The sequence below is a fragment of the Zosterops lateralis genome (genome assembly GCF_965231275.1).
Source record: "Zosterops lateralis genome assembly, chromosome: Z".
In the NCBI taxonomy this organism is placed as follows: domain Eukaryota; kingdom Metazoa; phylum Chordata; class Aves; order Passeriformes; family Zosteropidae; genus Zosterops; species Zosterops lateralis.
In genome coordinates, this window is record NC_139800.1 from 17,543,990 (window position 1) to 17,561,650 (window position 17,661).

At 38.5% G+C, this 17,661-nt stretch overlaps 1 protein-coding gene across 2 annotated transcripts in view; it reads left to right on the plus strand.

Annotated features, from left to right (window-relative positions):
- Nucleotides 1-17,661, plus strand: part of RICTOR (RPTOR independent companion of MTOR complex 2) — a 78,405-nt gene that overhangs the window by 4,224 nt on the left and 56,520 nt on the right. For both annotated transcript variants that reach the window (XM_083883475.1, XM_083883476.1), the window contains exon 3: nt 17,242-17,339. In XM_083883475.1, coding sequence (XP_083739601.1) covers nt 17,242-17,339 — 98 coding nt within the window. The remainder of the gene's footprint in view (nt 1-17,241; nt 17,340-17,661) is intronic.

Genomic DNA, 17,661 nt, shown 5'->3' on the forward strand with positions numbered 1-17,661 from the left:
CCTAAGGCCAGAAATGACAATTGGAGGTAGCAACCAGATTACTGCATTTGGTAGGAATTTTTCCACTGACTTTGACCATGGTTGTATATATAACCATAATACAGATATTGTGCACCTTTTCTTTGTTTCTGACTGTTTTACGGGCTTTCAAAGCTGAATCACAGAAGCATATATATCTCCTGGAGCTCTGGGCATTATTAAAGGTGTGTGTAATCCACACTTAATTTGCTCCTAAATTTTTGCAGGGAGGTTGGACTAGGTGACCTTGAAACGTCCTTCTCAACCCAAGCCATTCTGTGATTCTTTGGTCACCTCTGTAACTGAATCACTTTATCCTGGTGGGTGACCAGCACCTCTTCCTTTGTTGGAATTTCAGCTGTTGTCCTTGGGTCTCGAAGGCCTAAGTAGTTTGGAACTTGGCTAGTTGAGAGGAGTTTCATGGCTCATTATCTGTAGTCAGGCTTATCTGCCTTCGAGGGATCCCTATTTTCTTGGAATCCTGTAGCTTAGAGGTTGCACTGGCTATTAGGAACTTTTCAGAGCTTGTTTGCTTACCAGTGCAGGGCTGCCGACTGTGTACTAGAGTGAGTAGAGTGCTGGTCGTGTCTGTATGTGTTCATTTCCTCCTTTTTGAAGGTAACAGTCTTACTTGCTGATAGTGTACTCTTTAAGCAACTGAAATGTACCTATCCCAAGCATTAGGACTTTCATTTATTATTCAAAAACATGCATTACAAGATTCTACTTTGGTTTATCAACTTTTCTTGTACAGCCAATTCTCTCTATTTTGTAGATGTTGAGTCTTCTAACACAGGACATACATGAACAAAGCAGGAGCTGAGAAAACGGGTTATTATTTTTCTACCTGAGACTGATATCACAAAATTGACTAGTGTTATCTGAGAAAATACTCTTTTTCCTTTTTTTTCCCTTCATTTCCTCCTGCAATGCCATTTCCTCCTGCAATGTAGGTAATAATAAAATATAAAGGAGTTCCATTTAACTTCATGAGGTCTAAATGGTGTTAGTTTTCTTACTGTGCTTGCATAAATTTAAACTGTGTAGTATTTGACTCCATGTTCCCACATGGTAAATCATAATGCGTTGCATGCAGAGCAAACATCTCGGGATGCTATTTGCAGTTTACAGCCCACAGAAATGTCGGGCATTTTTAAGGGTTATTTGTGGGATAGTTAAAGAAGGCTGGATGAATTTTGTTTCCAAAATCAGCATGAGATTTGATGACCATACTGTTTCCAGCTTCCTTCATCAGTGTGGAAGGAGCAGGGAGGAACAGAGCACACATCTGATACTGAAAGCTTGAGTAGTGGGGGAAGGAGAAAAAAACTCTTTTGGATTGCTTGCAGCGTGGCAGTAGGGAAACCACTGCAGAGATGGCAGCTGGTGCATACTTTTTGATGGCTCAGAGGCAGTTCTTCCACTCTAATGGCAAGTCTGTTGAAGAAAGCCTCTAGGTGGTTCTTTGTGTCCTTGTGGGAAATGGAGCCTGGCTTGAAAATGTGGAAAAGTGGGGCTCCACCACACCATAGAAACAGTGTTTTTAAAATAGCTAAATAATCAAAATATGTGGACATTTTTCACCCTTATTTTGCCGTGTGCCATCATTTTCATGGCTAGCTATAGCAGGATGTTGTGCTTGAGCAGGTCACACAAAGCAATGCCTGGTTTTTGCTCCCTTGTTTGTGAATCTGTAACAGTAGTAAGAAGGTAATTAGTAACATTTTTTATTCAGTTTCCTGAGGCACTAAGTATCCAACAATGGGGCAAAAACGGTTGGAGAGACCTCTTACTGTGCTGACCAAGAAATGTTATGCTGCATTATTCTTCTATGTTGAAGTTTTTTTAGTATAAGGAGAGCAAAGAGAAAGTGATCAATGATGGTGGCCTGCTAACTATTTGACAATCTACAAGCTTTTGATAGCTTTTAAAATAAGAGAGTTAAAGTGCTGAATACATGCACTTCAGAATTAAGTCCTACACTTAACTTTCCTGTCTGCACTTGTGCTTGTACTTATGCTTTAGTTCACCGTTGTTTTGGAATTGTATAGTGCATTGTCCCAGTTAGAATAATAGCACTTTTGTACCTTTAGCTTTGCTTCCTAAGCACTGCTTTTATAATCTTAAGACTTCTCAGAACTACTAAGATGGTGTGTGCTTAGTATTTCTACTTTCCATTTCTTCAAAACAGGAACAATATTTTTAATGAAGGAGGAATTTTAGCAGAAGACGACTTTAAAATCATATAGCTTGCTTATCTGTTATTAAGATTTCTCTGGGAATTGGGTACTACCATGTCTTTGAAGATCTGCACTCGTATCTGTCTTAAAAGTTTTGTGTACAGCACCTCTAAATTTGTGTTTGTGTGTGGGTTCTTTGTTCTTGCTGCTGTGGTCAGAGAATAAAATGACCATTCTAAGATCTTGTACTTTTTATTACAAGAGATTATTCTGTGATTTGGATCAGTATCAATATACCACTCCGAACACTTCTTAGCTATTTAAGCAATGCTGTGTTTTCACAACTGTCTTAAACATGCTTCCTTCCTCCCCGAGTGCTGAAATATCAAAATCTCCCGCTGCCTTCTTGCTATGTTCAAGTCTTTGTCATAAACCTTGTTCAGGCTTTTTTTGTTGCTTCCCAGCATCCCACTTAGAGATGAGAGCAATGCTAAGTTTCAGCATTTTCTTCTGTTAAAGGCTGTCGAGTGTAGGTGCTGTGTAAAGGAGCACACTTCTCATTATAAATACAGTAAACAAGGAAGCTGTGTCAACCATCTTCTGTCCATAAAGAAATGCATTGCTTTCCCAAGCTGATGACCTTCATCTGTACTTTACTAGTTACCTAGCAATCTCAGGAGTTTTACCCTAATAACATAGAAGACATGTTTAGCATCAGGTACAGTTATTTTTCTTTAAACTGGAAAGAAGTGAAATAATCATAGTTAAGATCGCAGTTTTCCTACTCTTAATATCTGTACAAACTCAGACACTGCATAAAAGAGCAATGCTTAAGAGCTTTGCAGGACAGCTTAAGAACTGATGTTGAAATTGTTACTGATTTCGGGAAAGGTACTGAAAAATCAGGTAAGTTTTTCTCAACTTTTATACAAATAGAAACTCTTTCTGGGATTTCTTTTTAAAAACAGTAAATGGCACAAGTCATCTACTTCTAACACTAACTACTTTCTTGCAACTAAGACAAGAGCATGTGTCTTGAGGCTTAGATAACTACACAAAAGATCAGATAAAGTAAGAAGTTTGCTTTTCTTTGGAGGTGTTTTACCTGAATGCAGGCAGGCAGATGCTTATACAGTAGCGCAGATGAATTTGCACGCTGAGCAGTGCTCCTGTGAACAGTTCTGATACAGAAGCGTAGGTGACATAACACAGCAGTTATACACTAGTGCTGGCTGATATTTGTCAAATTTTTAACTGGAGCACTTGTAACTGTCACAATAAAATGTATCTATTCTAGTTTAAGAGTCTGTAATGTTGGTATATTTGTATATGTTGCAGAAATTACTTTTCTTCATTTGCCTATCATCTGGTGTGATGATGGAAAATTTTGGAAGCAAAACCTCAGAACATGTTAGTGAAAAGTGTATTCATCAAATCTTTGCATCTGATGTAAAGGAGGAACACTAGTAAAGATGTGTAACTGAGAAAAAGTAGTGAAAGAAAAATCAAACTAAACACAAAACCCAATCTCAAAGAACAGAAAAAAAAATGGTTACAGTTATAGTTTTTAGTTATGTGACTGAATTTTACTAGCACGTACTTGAAGCTTTCTGGCTTTCAGTGGTGGCCTGCATAAGTTTGGGTAAATAAATATAATGAAGAAATCTCTTCACCTAAGTTCTACCTGAACAGCAATAGCCTTTGAATCAATGTTGCTCATTAAAAAATTAATCTGAGTGATAGCCTTTATGAATGTTTTCTAAAAGGGGAGATTTTTTCCTGAATTTACTGGTTTTGTTCTTCACTAGACTTCTCTAAGCTCCTTTTAGTTAAACCGCTATTTACTATCACGGGTTTGGTACATCTGAAAATTCACTTAGGTGATTGCTCCTGCAACATTTCAGAAATGTAGTTTGAAGATTATTTATTCATTTATTTATTTGCTTGTTTACTAGAAGTGTGCTTATTGTCTGAGATGCAAAATTAAAATTTTTAATTCTATTTCAGTTGGAGAAATGGTTAGAGAACCATCATGCTGTTTATAAATTATACTTTCACTAACCAGTAACTTTTAAGTCCAAGAGAAAAAGGGTGGCAAAATGGTAAATATGACTGATACTAGCCATCTATGAAATGGCTCCTGTGAGTTAGCAGTTGTTTGGCTGAAATGAAGTAAGTACATCTCTGTGCCCTATTTGCATAAGTGTTCGTTGTGAAATGAACTACCTCTGTTGATTTGAGACTGTAGAATGATTGGTAGGAGATATTTATGCGTAGAGTAAGGTATTTAAAGCAAAACAATATGGCCTCAATTAATGGAAGAATACACACTAATTGTAAGTGTAACAAAGAATAATTTTATTAATCTCTTCATGTAAAGGTATATGGTGAACAACACAGGGGCTTTGATTGGCTTATTTTAGCTGCAGAGAAGATTGGTTTTCTGCTTGAAGTGTACACAGACTATAAATAAACACATATATTTAAAAATAATTACTTCATAAAAATGGAGAACTCTCAAGAACAGCTGTTGCCTGGAAATTACTTGTTTAAAAACAAATTATTAAATCTGTAACTAATCTTATTCCTTTGTTACCTCCTGAGCATCAGTGAAGTCAGAATTCAGTTTGAGCAGCCTCATATCTTGAGAATTTAGAATGTGTTCATCTCCTTCTTTATGCAAACCATATGTGTGTGTCGTGGGTAGACTTCTGAGGTTTTTTCATGAAGTACGAAAAATGAAATAGAAAAAAATCTTGCTGTTTCTATAAATGTGGCATTTTGCAGCTCAGTTTTCAGCTTAGTCTGTAACTTCAGTGGGATAGGTTTTTCTAAGTTGAGATTGACCAACAGATTAGGTGTCTTCTGTCTTCAGAGAATTGTATTTAGATCTCATGAAATCTATAAATATGACTGACACTTCCTGTCCTTTTTCAGGAGAAAGAGTAGAAGTCTTGAATGGTCACAGCAAAGTGACTATATTACCTTTGTGACACAAGGGCACGTCCTATTCCTCGGTACAAGGGAATAAAGCTCACAAATATCATCAATCAGCACTGTTTTGAAATCTTCTGGTTTAGCATTTTAGGATGGGGAAATTAGCACATGACTTTTACCACAGTTTAAGTGTTTCCTGCTGCAGTCAATGCTGTTTGTGTGTCACTTGTGACTTACAGTTGTGTCCCTGTGCTAATGTTTGAGTTTGAGTATGTTACTACTTTGGTGTTTCCATGTCATGCAAATTGCCCTTCATGTCTTGATTGGCAGACTGGGTGATCCTGTGTCCGCTAATGTTGATGGACTTCTTACATGATACCCTGTGTAACAGGATATTTCTGGGGACAGTGGCTACTTCCTGACAGCTTTGAGTTTATTAGTAAGAGCCATATAACATTTATGCTTTCAGGTTCTTGAACATACTAAAATGATGCAGAGAAGAATCAGAATGCTAATTGAGAAAATAATCTTAGAATAGGATCATATTTCACTTTGACACTCTAAGGAAAAAATATGTGATCAAAATTCTCGAGTGGTTTTGAAAGCAGATTTGCCTGGTCCACTCTCCAAATACTAGTTACAAGATGTCAGAAGGGCACAGCATTTTGTTAAAACAACTGAAAATTACGACCATCGTGTTATTTCTACATCTAAAAATGGTGGCAGAAAAGAAGAAGATGGGTTGGAAGAATGGAAGATCATTTTCTAAACCGTTACAATACATATATATTCTCCATTCAGAATCGTGGTTGATGTTCTGGGAAGTATTAATTTGATTTGTGTACTGACATAAGCATTTTTGTAAATCTGGGAAAGGCTTTTACTGGCTCTTGACCATAAGAACAGTTGTACTGGGTCACTCCAACCTTGGCAGTAGTTGATAATTGTTGCAGAGAAGAGAGCAGAACAACAGGGCAAACAAATGCATAGTCACACAGTTATGGAATGTTCGCCAGCCTCCAGCATTTTGACACTCTGTTTTTTGTCTCTTTTTTTTTCTTTGTCTTTTAAATGTCTGAGCTTTTTTGGAAGTTTAGAGTAAGATCTTACCGAATGTAACTGTATCCCAAAATAATTTATATGTGTGTATTATTAAGTGATCATGATAGAAATTTTAAGAGACTATTATACCAGTTTGGTTTTAGTCATGATAATATGCAGTAGTTATAGTTGCGTATCTTATAGCGCAGGGAGATGACAGTGTGGTGGGATTTTTTGAGAGGTGAGAGGCAGGGGAACTGGGAATGAGTTTGTAATTCACAAAGACTCAATATGTATCAAGAATTATTGCTATGATTTTTTTTATCAACATAATGTCTTCCTGGGAGTTGAGGATATAACTGTAAATTTAAATGGAGGACTAAATTAAACATATTCTCTCTATGAATAGACAAGGGTTTTTTTAATAATTGGGTTTTTTTATATGCCTTGGTCCTCAGTAGTTTTAAGTAATACTATATAATACTATTTTCATAATTGATCTTTGAGCAAGCATATGCAGGATACTAGATTTTGTATTGCTATAAAGCATTTAAAGGATAGTTTGTTTGTCAAAAACTAGATGTAATTAATTTTCAGGTCAGCCTTGTGGTTATCCTTTGGAATGGTCCTTCAGTTTTCTTTTTCTGTCTTGGGAAAACTCTTAATATTTCAGCTATGAAACTCATTTTTTACAAGTTTTAGCAGTAAAGCAGTGCTGTTTACAAAGCTGCTGTACAAGATCACACATTAGGAATAATTAACATAATTCCGAGGATGTAAGAATGGCTTTTCTACAGGTATAATCTCAGTGTCTTGGTTAGAAATAATATTATAAGACAACGTTTTGGAAAGTGGTCCATTTTGGAACTTCTCTTCAAGCTGACTGCAACACCAGACTGTTTATTTCCTGCCACCTTTATATGTACTTAGGAATATTAAAATTAAAAAACAAACAAACAAGTCCTTTAATTCACAACATTGATGCAGATATGCAAAAGAGAAGTCGGTACAATCACAATAGGCATTTAAATTTTACTTACTAGTTTTAAGAAGCGCACATGCACCAAAGCAATGCCGATATATGGTTTCCTATTTATCTGAAGTTCTAGTGATTCCTGGATCCTGCCTTGAATATGTTGTCCTTTCCACTGATTTCTAGTTCATAGGCATTTTTGTATGTGTTGGTTAATTTCTCTCTGAGTGATGTAGGAAGAATAGTTTTGTGACTTTCTTTGCTGACTGCCCTGGAAGAGAGGATGCGTACTTTTTTTCCATATTAGTGAGCCAGTTTCATATATTCATAGCTTTCTTAAGCAATAAGAGTGAAAACAGTCTGAGTTCTTAGTTTTTGTTTGCTTTCTGCTTTCATGAACATGAGTTATTGGAATTTACCTATGTTCAAAATAAAGTGCTCTTTGTATGGTTCCCCCTGAAAGCTGTGGGAATCAAACGGAATAAATCTCTAGGTACATTCTGAATCACTCTTTTAGTCATAGGTACTTTTGAAGGGGTTACTGTTAATTGTTAAAACTTGATATGCGTGTGGATTTTTTAAATCTAAAATTTTCAAGTATTCTTTGGCAAAACCTTGATATTATTTCCCATCTTATGGCTTCAAGTGCAATAGCAGAATTTTAACTATGATCATAGAAGATATCTATCCATCTTAGTATTCAGTACATTTTTCAGCATAACTACATTAACTTGATACTACAAACAGACAGGTTTTTATGTTTTTACGCTATAAATTGAGACATACCTTCAGCCTAAACATGTCTAACTGTGTTTTTGAGAATCACACATTGAATGTAAGTGTTCATGTGCTTATTAAAGAATACTTTAATATCAGGAAGATTGCACAATTGTCCTGATTTATTCTTTTTCTGCAACAAGTTGATAATGGTAGAATATAACTTTAACATTGATGTCTCATTTCATTATTAAAAGTCTTGATTAAAATGTGTTTTAGGAGCCTGATTACTTACCATATAGTCTTACACAGGCATCTCTGAGTAACTGATTTCTAATGTTTCACTGCTTTTAATGACTGATAACTCATTGGTGTTTCAGTGAAAGTGGAGAACAGTGCATTAATGTTTCTAGTTGGTGTATTTCACTCAACTTCCTTCATTTTGGCAGCATGTACTTTAATGAGCTACTAAGAACAGCTTAACAATGTGCAATTGCATGGCATTTACACTTAAAAAAATCTAATAAATGTAGAAATGTATCAGAGGTTCATCAGAATTTTGCACTAACCAATCATAACTGTGATTCTTTCAGTAAGAGGAAGATACCTCTCGTATTCTTAGTCAATGGTAAGATGCTTGACAGTAGTGAAGTACAGCTCCCTTCTTTAAAGGAAGTATTTAGAAGTATTTAACCTTTTATTTCACTTTTTGGCCTAATGATGCTAGTAGGTGTAGCATGGGCTTCTAGTGCAGTCTCTCACTTGAGAGTTACTGTATATATATACTTTGGCTGCTGCATACAGTACTGTGTACTGTTTTAGCACCTACCATGTGATGCAATTAATACACACTGCTCAGTTTAACTCATGCCTGACTTCAGAGTTACTGAATAATTTGTGTGCTAAAGCCTACCATTCTTTGTTTTTTTCTTTTCCATTCACATCTGCATAACCGAACAGCAAATTGTCATGTTTCTAGCATACTGAATGTGGTCAAACAATACTGCTAAATCTGTCAGGCAAAAGGAGTCGTCACTTGTGCTAATATAACTATTGCCGGTCCTGTTTCATCCCTGCATTAGATGGAGCACTGGCTGTTTTGCGTCGCGGGACTTCTGTCATGTTCTTTCTCTCTGGAGAATGGGATCTGTCAGAATGCATCATGGTTCTCACTGGGGAAAAACAGTGTCACAGTCCTGAAGGGGTGAAAAAATGAGTCAAGCCTTAAAAGATCATGAGAGTTTAAAAACAACACAACATTGGAGATTTTTAACATACAGCATTTGTATATTAGTCAGGCATAGAGAATCATGGAGTTCTTAGGCTAGAGGTTGGAAGAAGCTTCCAGCTTTGCTCTGTGCTAAAGATTATAATTTTAAGTACAGGGTGTTACTGCAAAGAATTGTGGATGAGAAACTGTGTTTAGTGTAACAGAAGTAAAAAGAACAATACTACTACTTCTTCAAAGTTTCTGCTGTCCAACAAAAAGCATACAGAGAAAATGAGAATAATGATGAGCTGTTGCTGCAGGACACAAGTGGGCTGACTTGCAATTTTTGTTTGTATCAACAAATTTCTAGATGACATTTGAGTGAAGTGACTTTGTGTACAATAAGTGGGAAAACTTGCCAGTTAAAGTCCAGGTTAAAAAAAACCAAAGGTGACTTTTTTCCTACTGAGTGTCATGTGGAACAGGTATGTTTCCTTCCACCACTCTACCTGTGAATGGCTCAGTGGTGCAGCTACTGAGTGGATTTTGTAAGAATTGAGTACTCAGTTTGAGTCAGTAATTCAGTAGAGAACTAGCGTAGTCAGAACAAGAGAAGGATTCTACTGAGATACTTGGCAGGATAATTTTATTGTGAATTTGAAGATGAGTGCTGAAGTAGTGTAAAGAATAAGGGTGGGACAGGAGAGGGAAGGAAAGTAAGGGAAGGGGTTGTGCATCTCTTGGCAGAAGAAAGCTGCAAGATTAGTTTAGTCATTTTGCACAGCTCCACCCTCAGAAGCACCATGGGAAAGAATGTGAAGATACTTGGTTGTTGCTGTGGGCCAGCTGGAGATCATAGAATTGTTTTGGTTGGAATAGACCCTTGATCATGGAGTCCAGCCGTAAACCTGACATTGCCAAGTTCATCACTAAACTCTGTCCCTAAGTGCCATGTCTGTGCATCTTTTAATTACCTCCAGGGGTGGTGACTCAACTGCTTCCCTGGGTAGCTTGTTCCAGTGCTTGACAACTATTTTGTTGAAGAAATTTCTCCCAATAAGAGTCAGCATATCAGTAATAAGTGAAGTGAGTTGGGAGAGAATACACTTTTGAGGGGGGTCTTAAAATAATAAGTAGCTTTGTAGCTTCTCTTTTTGGTTATTTGTTTTAGTCACAAAACAGGAACTTCTGAGAAGCTAAAGAGTAAGAGCTAAGAAATCTCTACAGTAGTGATATGGGCTGGGGTTCTTAAAGCAACATATACAACACCAGTTAACTTAATGGGCTAGAGCATGGTGCTAATAACACTAGGGTTTTGAGTTCAATCCCTGTATGAGCCATTTACCAAAGAGTTAGTCAGTAATTCTTGTGTCTCCCTTCCAATTTTGTCAGTCTGTGAAACACCAACAACAGCCCCTTCTTCTCCCTCCACAACCCCACTCCCAAAACAAACAAAAAAAACCCCACCCTCAACAAACCCAAACAAGCAGAAAACCAAACAACAATAATAAAAAAGTCTTTGTCAACACCAAGATGAACTTTTAATGACTTGACAATGAAATGTTAGGGCTGTGATGTTTCTTTGGAAGGTGAGTCTGTGATTTTGCACTGTACTTTTTGCTATTTCTACATTACTCAGTATTTTATAGTGCCTTTGTACAATTTCATGACAGGAAGATAGACAGCGCTGGCTCTGATCTGTGATTACAGGAAAGCCACATGGCTTAGTTTTTAGAATCCAGAATATATTTAGTCTCTTTCCAAGCCCATTTAAATATGAAAGACAGACCAGCAAAAGACTGAATTGCCACTTGTGAAGTCATATTGGTTTGTTTAAATTCTTTTACATCTGTGATGTGAAGTTTTCTTAGGCCCATCTACCTTCCTTACTGGGTTTACTTTTACTAAAAATTAGTCACACTTGAGTAATATAAATTTTGTACTTCTTTGTAAATTATGATGCATTTTCAGAAGAAGGAAAAAGATAGCCAGTCTTTCAGTGAAGTTAGTATGTCACAGTTATTTTGTTAAATTTTTTGTAGGATACTTTTTTGTGAGAAGGTTCTTCTGAAGTTCAAAACAAGAACTTCAACCTGACAATATTTGATCAATAAGGCTTCTGTTATTTAAGTTCCTTCTGAGGTGATATACTGTGAGAAGGTCTTTTTCTTTACTGTCATTTTTTTGCAGTGGTATTGGTTTTGATAGGATTGAAGAGTGAGACAGCTATCTTGCTCTATTTATATTTACACAAAATTTCACACAGAATCACTGAGTTGGAAAAAACTTTTAAGATCAAGTCCAACCTGACCCTAATACCTCAACTAGACCATGGCACCAAATGCCTTTTTAAATACATGCAGGGATGGTGACTTCGCCACTTCTGCAGGCAAACCATTCCAGTACTTAATCACCCTCTCTGTAACAAACTTTTTCCTAATATCCAACCTCTATTTCCCTTGGTGCAGCTTAAGACTGTGTCCTCTTGTTCTGTCAGTTGCTGCCTGGTGAGGAGACTGATCCCCACTTGACTACAACCACCTTTCAGGAGGTTGTAGAGAATGATAAGGTCACCTCTAAGTCTCCTTTTCTCCAGCTCCCTCAGTTGTTCCTTGCAGGCTTGTGTTCCAAGCCCCTCTCCAGCCTTGTTGCCTCCTCTGGACATGCTCAAGCATCTCAATGTCCTTCCTAAACTGATGGGCCAGAACTGGACACAGCACTCAAGGTGTGGCCTCACCAGTGCAGAGTACAGGGGAAAAATGACCTCCCTGCTCCTGCTGGACATACTATTTGTGATCCAGAGCAGGATGCCCTTGGCCTTCTTGGCCACCTGGGCACACTGCTGGCTCATGTTCAGCTGCTGTCACCAGTACCCCCAGGTCCCTTTCTGCCCGGGCACTGTCCAGCCACACTGTCCCCAGCCTGTAACATTGCAGGGGGTCACTGTGGCCAAAATGGAGGACTCAGCACTTGGGCTTAATAAACGTCATCTTAGTGGATTCTGCCCATCCATCCAGTTGTTCTGGGTCTCTCTGCAGAGCCCTCCTACCTTCCAAGAGATTGACACATGTTCCCAGCTTAGTGTCATCTGCAAATTTAATAATGAACAACTCAATACTCTCATCCATGTTGTCAATAAAAATATTGAACAGAACTGGCCCCAGCACACGCCCCTGAGGGACACCACTGGTGACTGTCCCCAGCTGGATGCAGCACCATTCACCACCACTCTCTGGGCCCGGCCGTCCAGCCAGTTCCTAACCCAGCAAAGAGTGCTCCTGTCCAAGCCCCGGGCTGCCAGCTTTTCCAGGGGTATGCTGTGGGATACAGTGTCAAAGGCCTTGCTGAAATCCAAATAGACAACATCCACAGCCTTTTTTGCATCCCCCAGGCAGGTCACCTGGTCATAAAAGGACACCAGACTGGTCAAACATGACCTACCCCTCCTAAACCTGTGCTGAGGGTTCAGACCCAGTTCATGCTGGCTAGGTGTGATACTCTGGCCATACTGTAAGTGATGTGTGATGACACTCAGTATAAACTGCTCCATCACCTTACTGGTACTGAGGTCAGGGTAAATGGCCTATAATTACGAGGATCCGCCTTCCCACCCTTTTTGTGAATGGGCATCACATTGACCAGCTTCCAGTCATCCAGAACCTCACCAGTGACCCAAGGCTGTTGGTAAATGATAGAGAGTGGCTTCACAAGCTCATCTGCCAGCTCCCTCATCACCCTGGGATAGATCCCAAATGGGCCCATGGATTTATGAACATCCAAGTGGCTCAGCAGTTCTGACTGCGTCCTCCTGGATAACAGGGGAACCATTCTGCTCCTTAACACTATCTACCAGCCCAAGAGGACAGTTTGCCTGAGGACAAGCCATCTTCCTACTAAAACTGAGGCAAAGAAGGTGTTAAGCACCTCTGCTTCTCCTCATCTGTTGTTACTAAGTTCCCTCCTGCATCCAGTAGAGAACGAAGATTGGTCTTACACTTCCTTTTACCATTAATACATTTATAAAAACATTTTTCTATTATCCTTCACAGAAGTTGCCAAATTAAGTTCAAACTGAGCTTCAGCCTCCCTAATTTTTTCCTGCATACCCTAGCAACCCACTTAAATGCTTCCTGAGAAACCTGACCCTCCTTCCAAAGATGATACATCCTCTTTTTATTCTTAAGTTCTTTCAAAACCTCCTTACCCATCCAGGCTGTACGTTTGCCTTGTCATCTTTTGGCGCACAGGGACAGTCTGTTCCTGTGCACTCAAGATCTCTGTTTCGAAGCACACCCACTTTTCCTGGACTCTTTTGTTTTTAAGGGATGCTTCCCAAGGAACTCTCAGAATTAGTCTCCTAAACAGGCCAAAGTCTGTCCTCCGGAAGTCCAGTGTGAGAGTCTTATTGATGTACCTCCTGGTTTCACCAATTATTGAGAACTCTGTAATTTCATGATCACTCTGCCCCAGTCGTCCTCCAACCACCACATCTCCCACCAGCCCATCTCTATTTGTGAACAACAGGTCTAACATAGTCCCTCCCCTGGTGGGCTCATTTTCCAGCTGTGATGAGAAGTTACCCTCCACACACTCTTAAAAACTTCCTGGACTGCCTCTTTTCTGCTGTATTAAGTTCCCAACAAATGTCTGGCAGGTTGAAGTTGCCTACAAGAACAAGGGTTGGTGATCCTGAAACATTCTCTAGTTGCTTATAGAGTAAGTTGTCCACCTCTTCTTCCTGGGGGTGGACAATAACAGACTCCCAGTAGGATGTCAGCCTCGTTGGCCTTCCCCTTAATTCTTACCCATAGGCATTCAACTCCATCTTCCTTAGTTTCAATACCCTTGGCATCAAAAGCCTCCTTAATATAAAGGGTCACCCCTCCACCTCTTCTCCCTCTCTTGTCTCTTCTGAAGAGCTTGTAGCCATCGAGTGCAATGCTCCAGCTCTGTGAGTCATCCCACCACGTTTCTGTGATGGTAACTACATCATGGCTTTGCTGTTGTACCATGGCTTCCAGCTCCTTTTGTTTTATTATCAGTTCAGTAGTGGAAATGTCTGTGATGTTCAGAGTTTTCTCACGGTTTTGTAGCCTTTGCTGTGGAGTCCCCAGTTTGCTTCAAATTACTTAGCTGCTAATAAAGATTCTGAGAAATACCTGACTTAGCCCTGCTAAGCACCACAAACATGTCTTTTCTCAAACTTTTCAGTTTCTAAAAATGAGTTTTTCCTCAACTGAAAGAGAACACAGTGAGGAAAATGTTGCTGTACCTGCAGTTTTTCATGCAAAAAGGAGGAAAATGGTTTTAGTATACATTTTATTTAGGTGCCCTTATTATACAGATCTGTCCTTCCTACAGAATTGTTAAATGGGAAATTGTGGCATCATCGTGTCGTTATTTCTTCACACCCAAACCGACTGCCTTTTTCCACAGGACAACACAGGCACTTCTGAGTTAATGCCAGCTTTATCAGATAGTGGAATAAGAATGTCCATTGCACAAGAGGTTTTCCGGGCTAGTTCCATGGTCTTTCCTGTCCACACGGCGAGCTTAGTTTTTGTAGGGGCTTATTGGGAATATGTAGCCATCTGCAGTGTCAAAATTCAAATAATGCTTTCAGTCATTTTGGGAAGTTATGTTGCTCTAAAACTGCTCACCTGGAATCTTTCTTGTGGCATAACAGGTCCAAAAGTGTGAGCCAGGGAAATTCCCACACATTACCTGAGGCACACCAAAGCATAGATATGAGCCAGACTGTATTTTCAAAGAGACCAGATTATGAGGAAGTTATCCTCCTCTTCTGTTATGTTGCCTTAAAATTAAGGGGCTATATGATGCAAACTATTTGTAGTGCCATAGCTAATCCAAACTTGTTTTCAGTGCGCCCCATCCCTGAAAATGTTCAAGGCCAGGTTAGATGGGGCTCTGAGCAACCTGGTCTAGTGAAAGAATCCCTGCCCATGGAAATGGGATTTGGTCTAGGTGATTTTTAAGGTCCTTTCCAGTCCAAACTATCTCATGATAGTTAAATTTAGTTAAGCCCTGGAGAAGCAAATCGTGCAGAGGAGTCCTAAACCTTGTATAGATCCAGTAAAATTCTCACTGCCTCTAATTTCTGTAATCATATCAAAGATTTTTTTTCTTTTTTCATAGGGATGCAAAGTGGTCCCTACACATACTCCAATTTAAATTCAAAGTTATTAGATGTCTGGTTTTACTGTGCATCCTGCGCAGCAGTGCTAGATAGCTGTGTAGATACTTGTGCATCTGATGGTTGACTTCATGTGTGCTGTGAGTAGATTTGTGGAATAGGATCTTTCTCATCAAGGTAGTCTTGATGGAAATTGATACCCATGTTTAAGAATTTATCTTGTCTTCCCAAAATCTCACTGATCCTTTGTTTGAAAATTACCAGAATTATATGGTGACAGCATTGTATGGTGACAGCAGCATGTCTCTACATGAACTGAAGTTTCATTATAAACACCAGAGTCAATAAAATTGAATATCTTACTCTTGAGTAGGCATCTAGGAGCTAATCAAACTGATGGCATTTGATTTCATTGGCTGATAGACAAAATCTTCATTGACTGCAGTGAGTTAAGAGGTTTGTACACTATAATTGGGTTGCCTACCTGTAAGTGTCATCATTTTAAATAATGTCTTGATTCCTGATGATGGTGCAAATACACGTCTTGTCTGTCCAAACACATTCTGGATATATCCTAGCAAGATTGCTACTTATGTTTGTTTTCTAAATTTGTTTAAGTTTTTAAAGTACAGGAAGTGATGTAAAAGCATGGTTTGTAGAGAGGTAGAGAAGATGATGCTTTCCTTACATCTCCAGTGCTTGATTTCCTTTGTATAGAGAAAAATACACAAACACACTTTTACAAAGAACAGGAAGGTAAAAGACTATATATTCCACAAACTCAGCTGTAGCTGTTCCATTCTGCAGTAGGAGGCAAGTTTTTCTTACTGAAGTTAGTGTGGAACACCACACACAAAAGCTCTCTCTTTGCTGCTTTTTAGATATCTGGTGTTCAGTCTTATTCTAAAGACTTCATTTTATGTAATACAGGTTTTTTTTGTTTGTTTGTGTTTGGTTTTTTTTTTTTTTTTTTTTTTTTTTTTTTTGTTTTTTTTTTTTTTTTTTTTTGGTAATGTATTACTTTCAATAGTTTATGTCTTCAGGATACCCTTGGTTTGTCATTTATCTCAAACTGCTGATACCTATCTTAAGTGTCTAATCTAAACCTCCATGAGAATCTTGCATCAAATACATCCCCTTTAAAACTGCCCTGTCACAGTACCACTAGGTACAGAACTTATTACAGTGTCTGTTACAGTAGCTCCCTGTGCAAATGCCTGGGCCCAGCCCCACTCTGTGCTGCCTCAATTCCTACCTTAATTCCAAAAGTGGGACAAGAGTGTCTCTTCTTATGGTACTGGTTTTCTGTTTTCTAGCAGAATGCAGGGTCACTAGTTGGTGTGTGAATAGTGATTTGTGAGTGGCGTTTTCTTGCTTGTCTGCTTTTGTTGGGATGGTGGACCTTTAAGAAGAAAGAAGACATTTTTAAGCCTTTTGTTTACCTTGTAGTTCACTTCCTATTTCACTGGAAAGGCTAGCGCTCTATTTAAAGCATCATTGTAAAAAGCAATTAATGTGGAGAGCAGAAAGGAGGTCTCATCTTTCCAAAATCCCAGCAACCCTTTGTCTGGAGGGAAAAAAAAAAGGAATAATATGGTGTGCCAGTAACATGCTATATTTTAACTTCTGTATTTCAGTTTACTTTGTCTTTAAATTGCAGGGGGATTAAAGATAAAGCTATTCACTTACAAGATATAGGGATTGTCATTTCAGACACTAAATGGATTTGCCAACTGCAAATCTAAGATACTGATTAAAATCTACTTTAATGTAGGAGTGTCTCTCTTCCATAGCCTTTAGCATTTATTCTACGGAACTCAGGTATGCTGTTTTTGGTCCCTGGCATAAATCAGATTGGTGCTTCTTGGAGCAAAAGTGCCCTGCATCCCTAACTGGGACCAGGAGGGCACCTATTATATATATGAAATTCTATGTTGAATGCTTGTTTAAATTTTTCTTCTTTTTTATTTTTCTTTTACTGTATCTGTTAATAGCCTCTTTTCTTTTGCAGACCCTTGTGATAATATGAGAGAGATTCTCCAAAATGTGGCCAAATTACAAGGCGTGTCAAATATGAGAAAACTAGGTCACTTGAATAATTTTACTAAGGTAAGAGCTCAAATAGTGTCATAGAACAAGTGATTGTACAGGTAAAATGCTTCGTATTTACTCAGACTTGGCTAGGATGTTGATGGAATTGCTTAATATCACAGAACAGTACTCAAAGCCTACATACTATGGGAATGAAAGGTATCAAATAAGGACAAGCAAATATGTGAATGCAGAGTTATGCTGAAGTTTGGATACCTGTCCTGCTGGCTGAATTTTTGTAGTACTTTAGTGCTTAGAAGATGGAAATATCTCCCAATTAATGGGTTAAGTTGCATAGCTAGAGCTAAAGAATTGGTTCCTGCTGTTCAGAATTGAAATA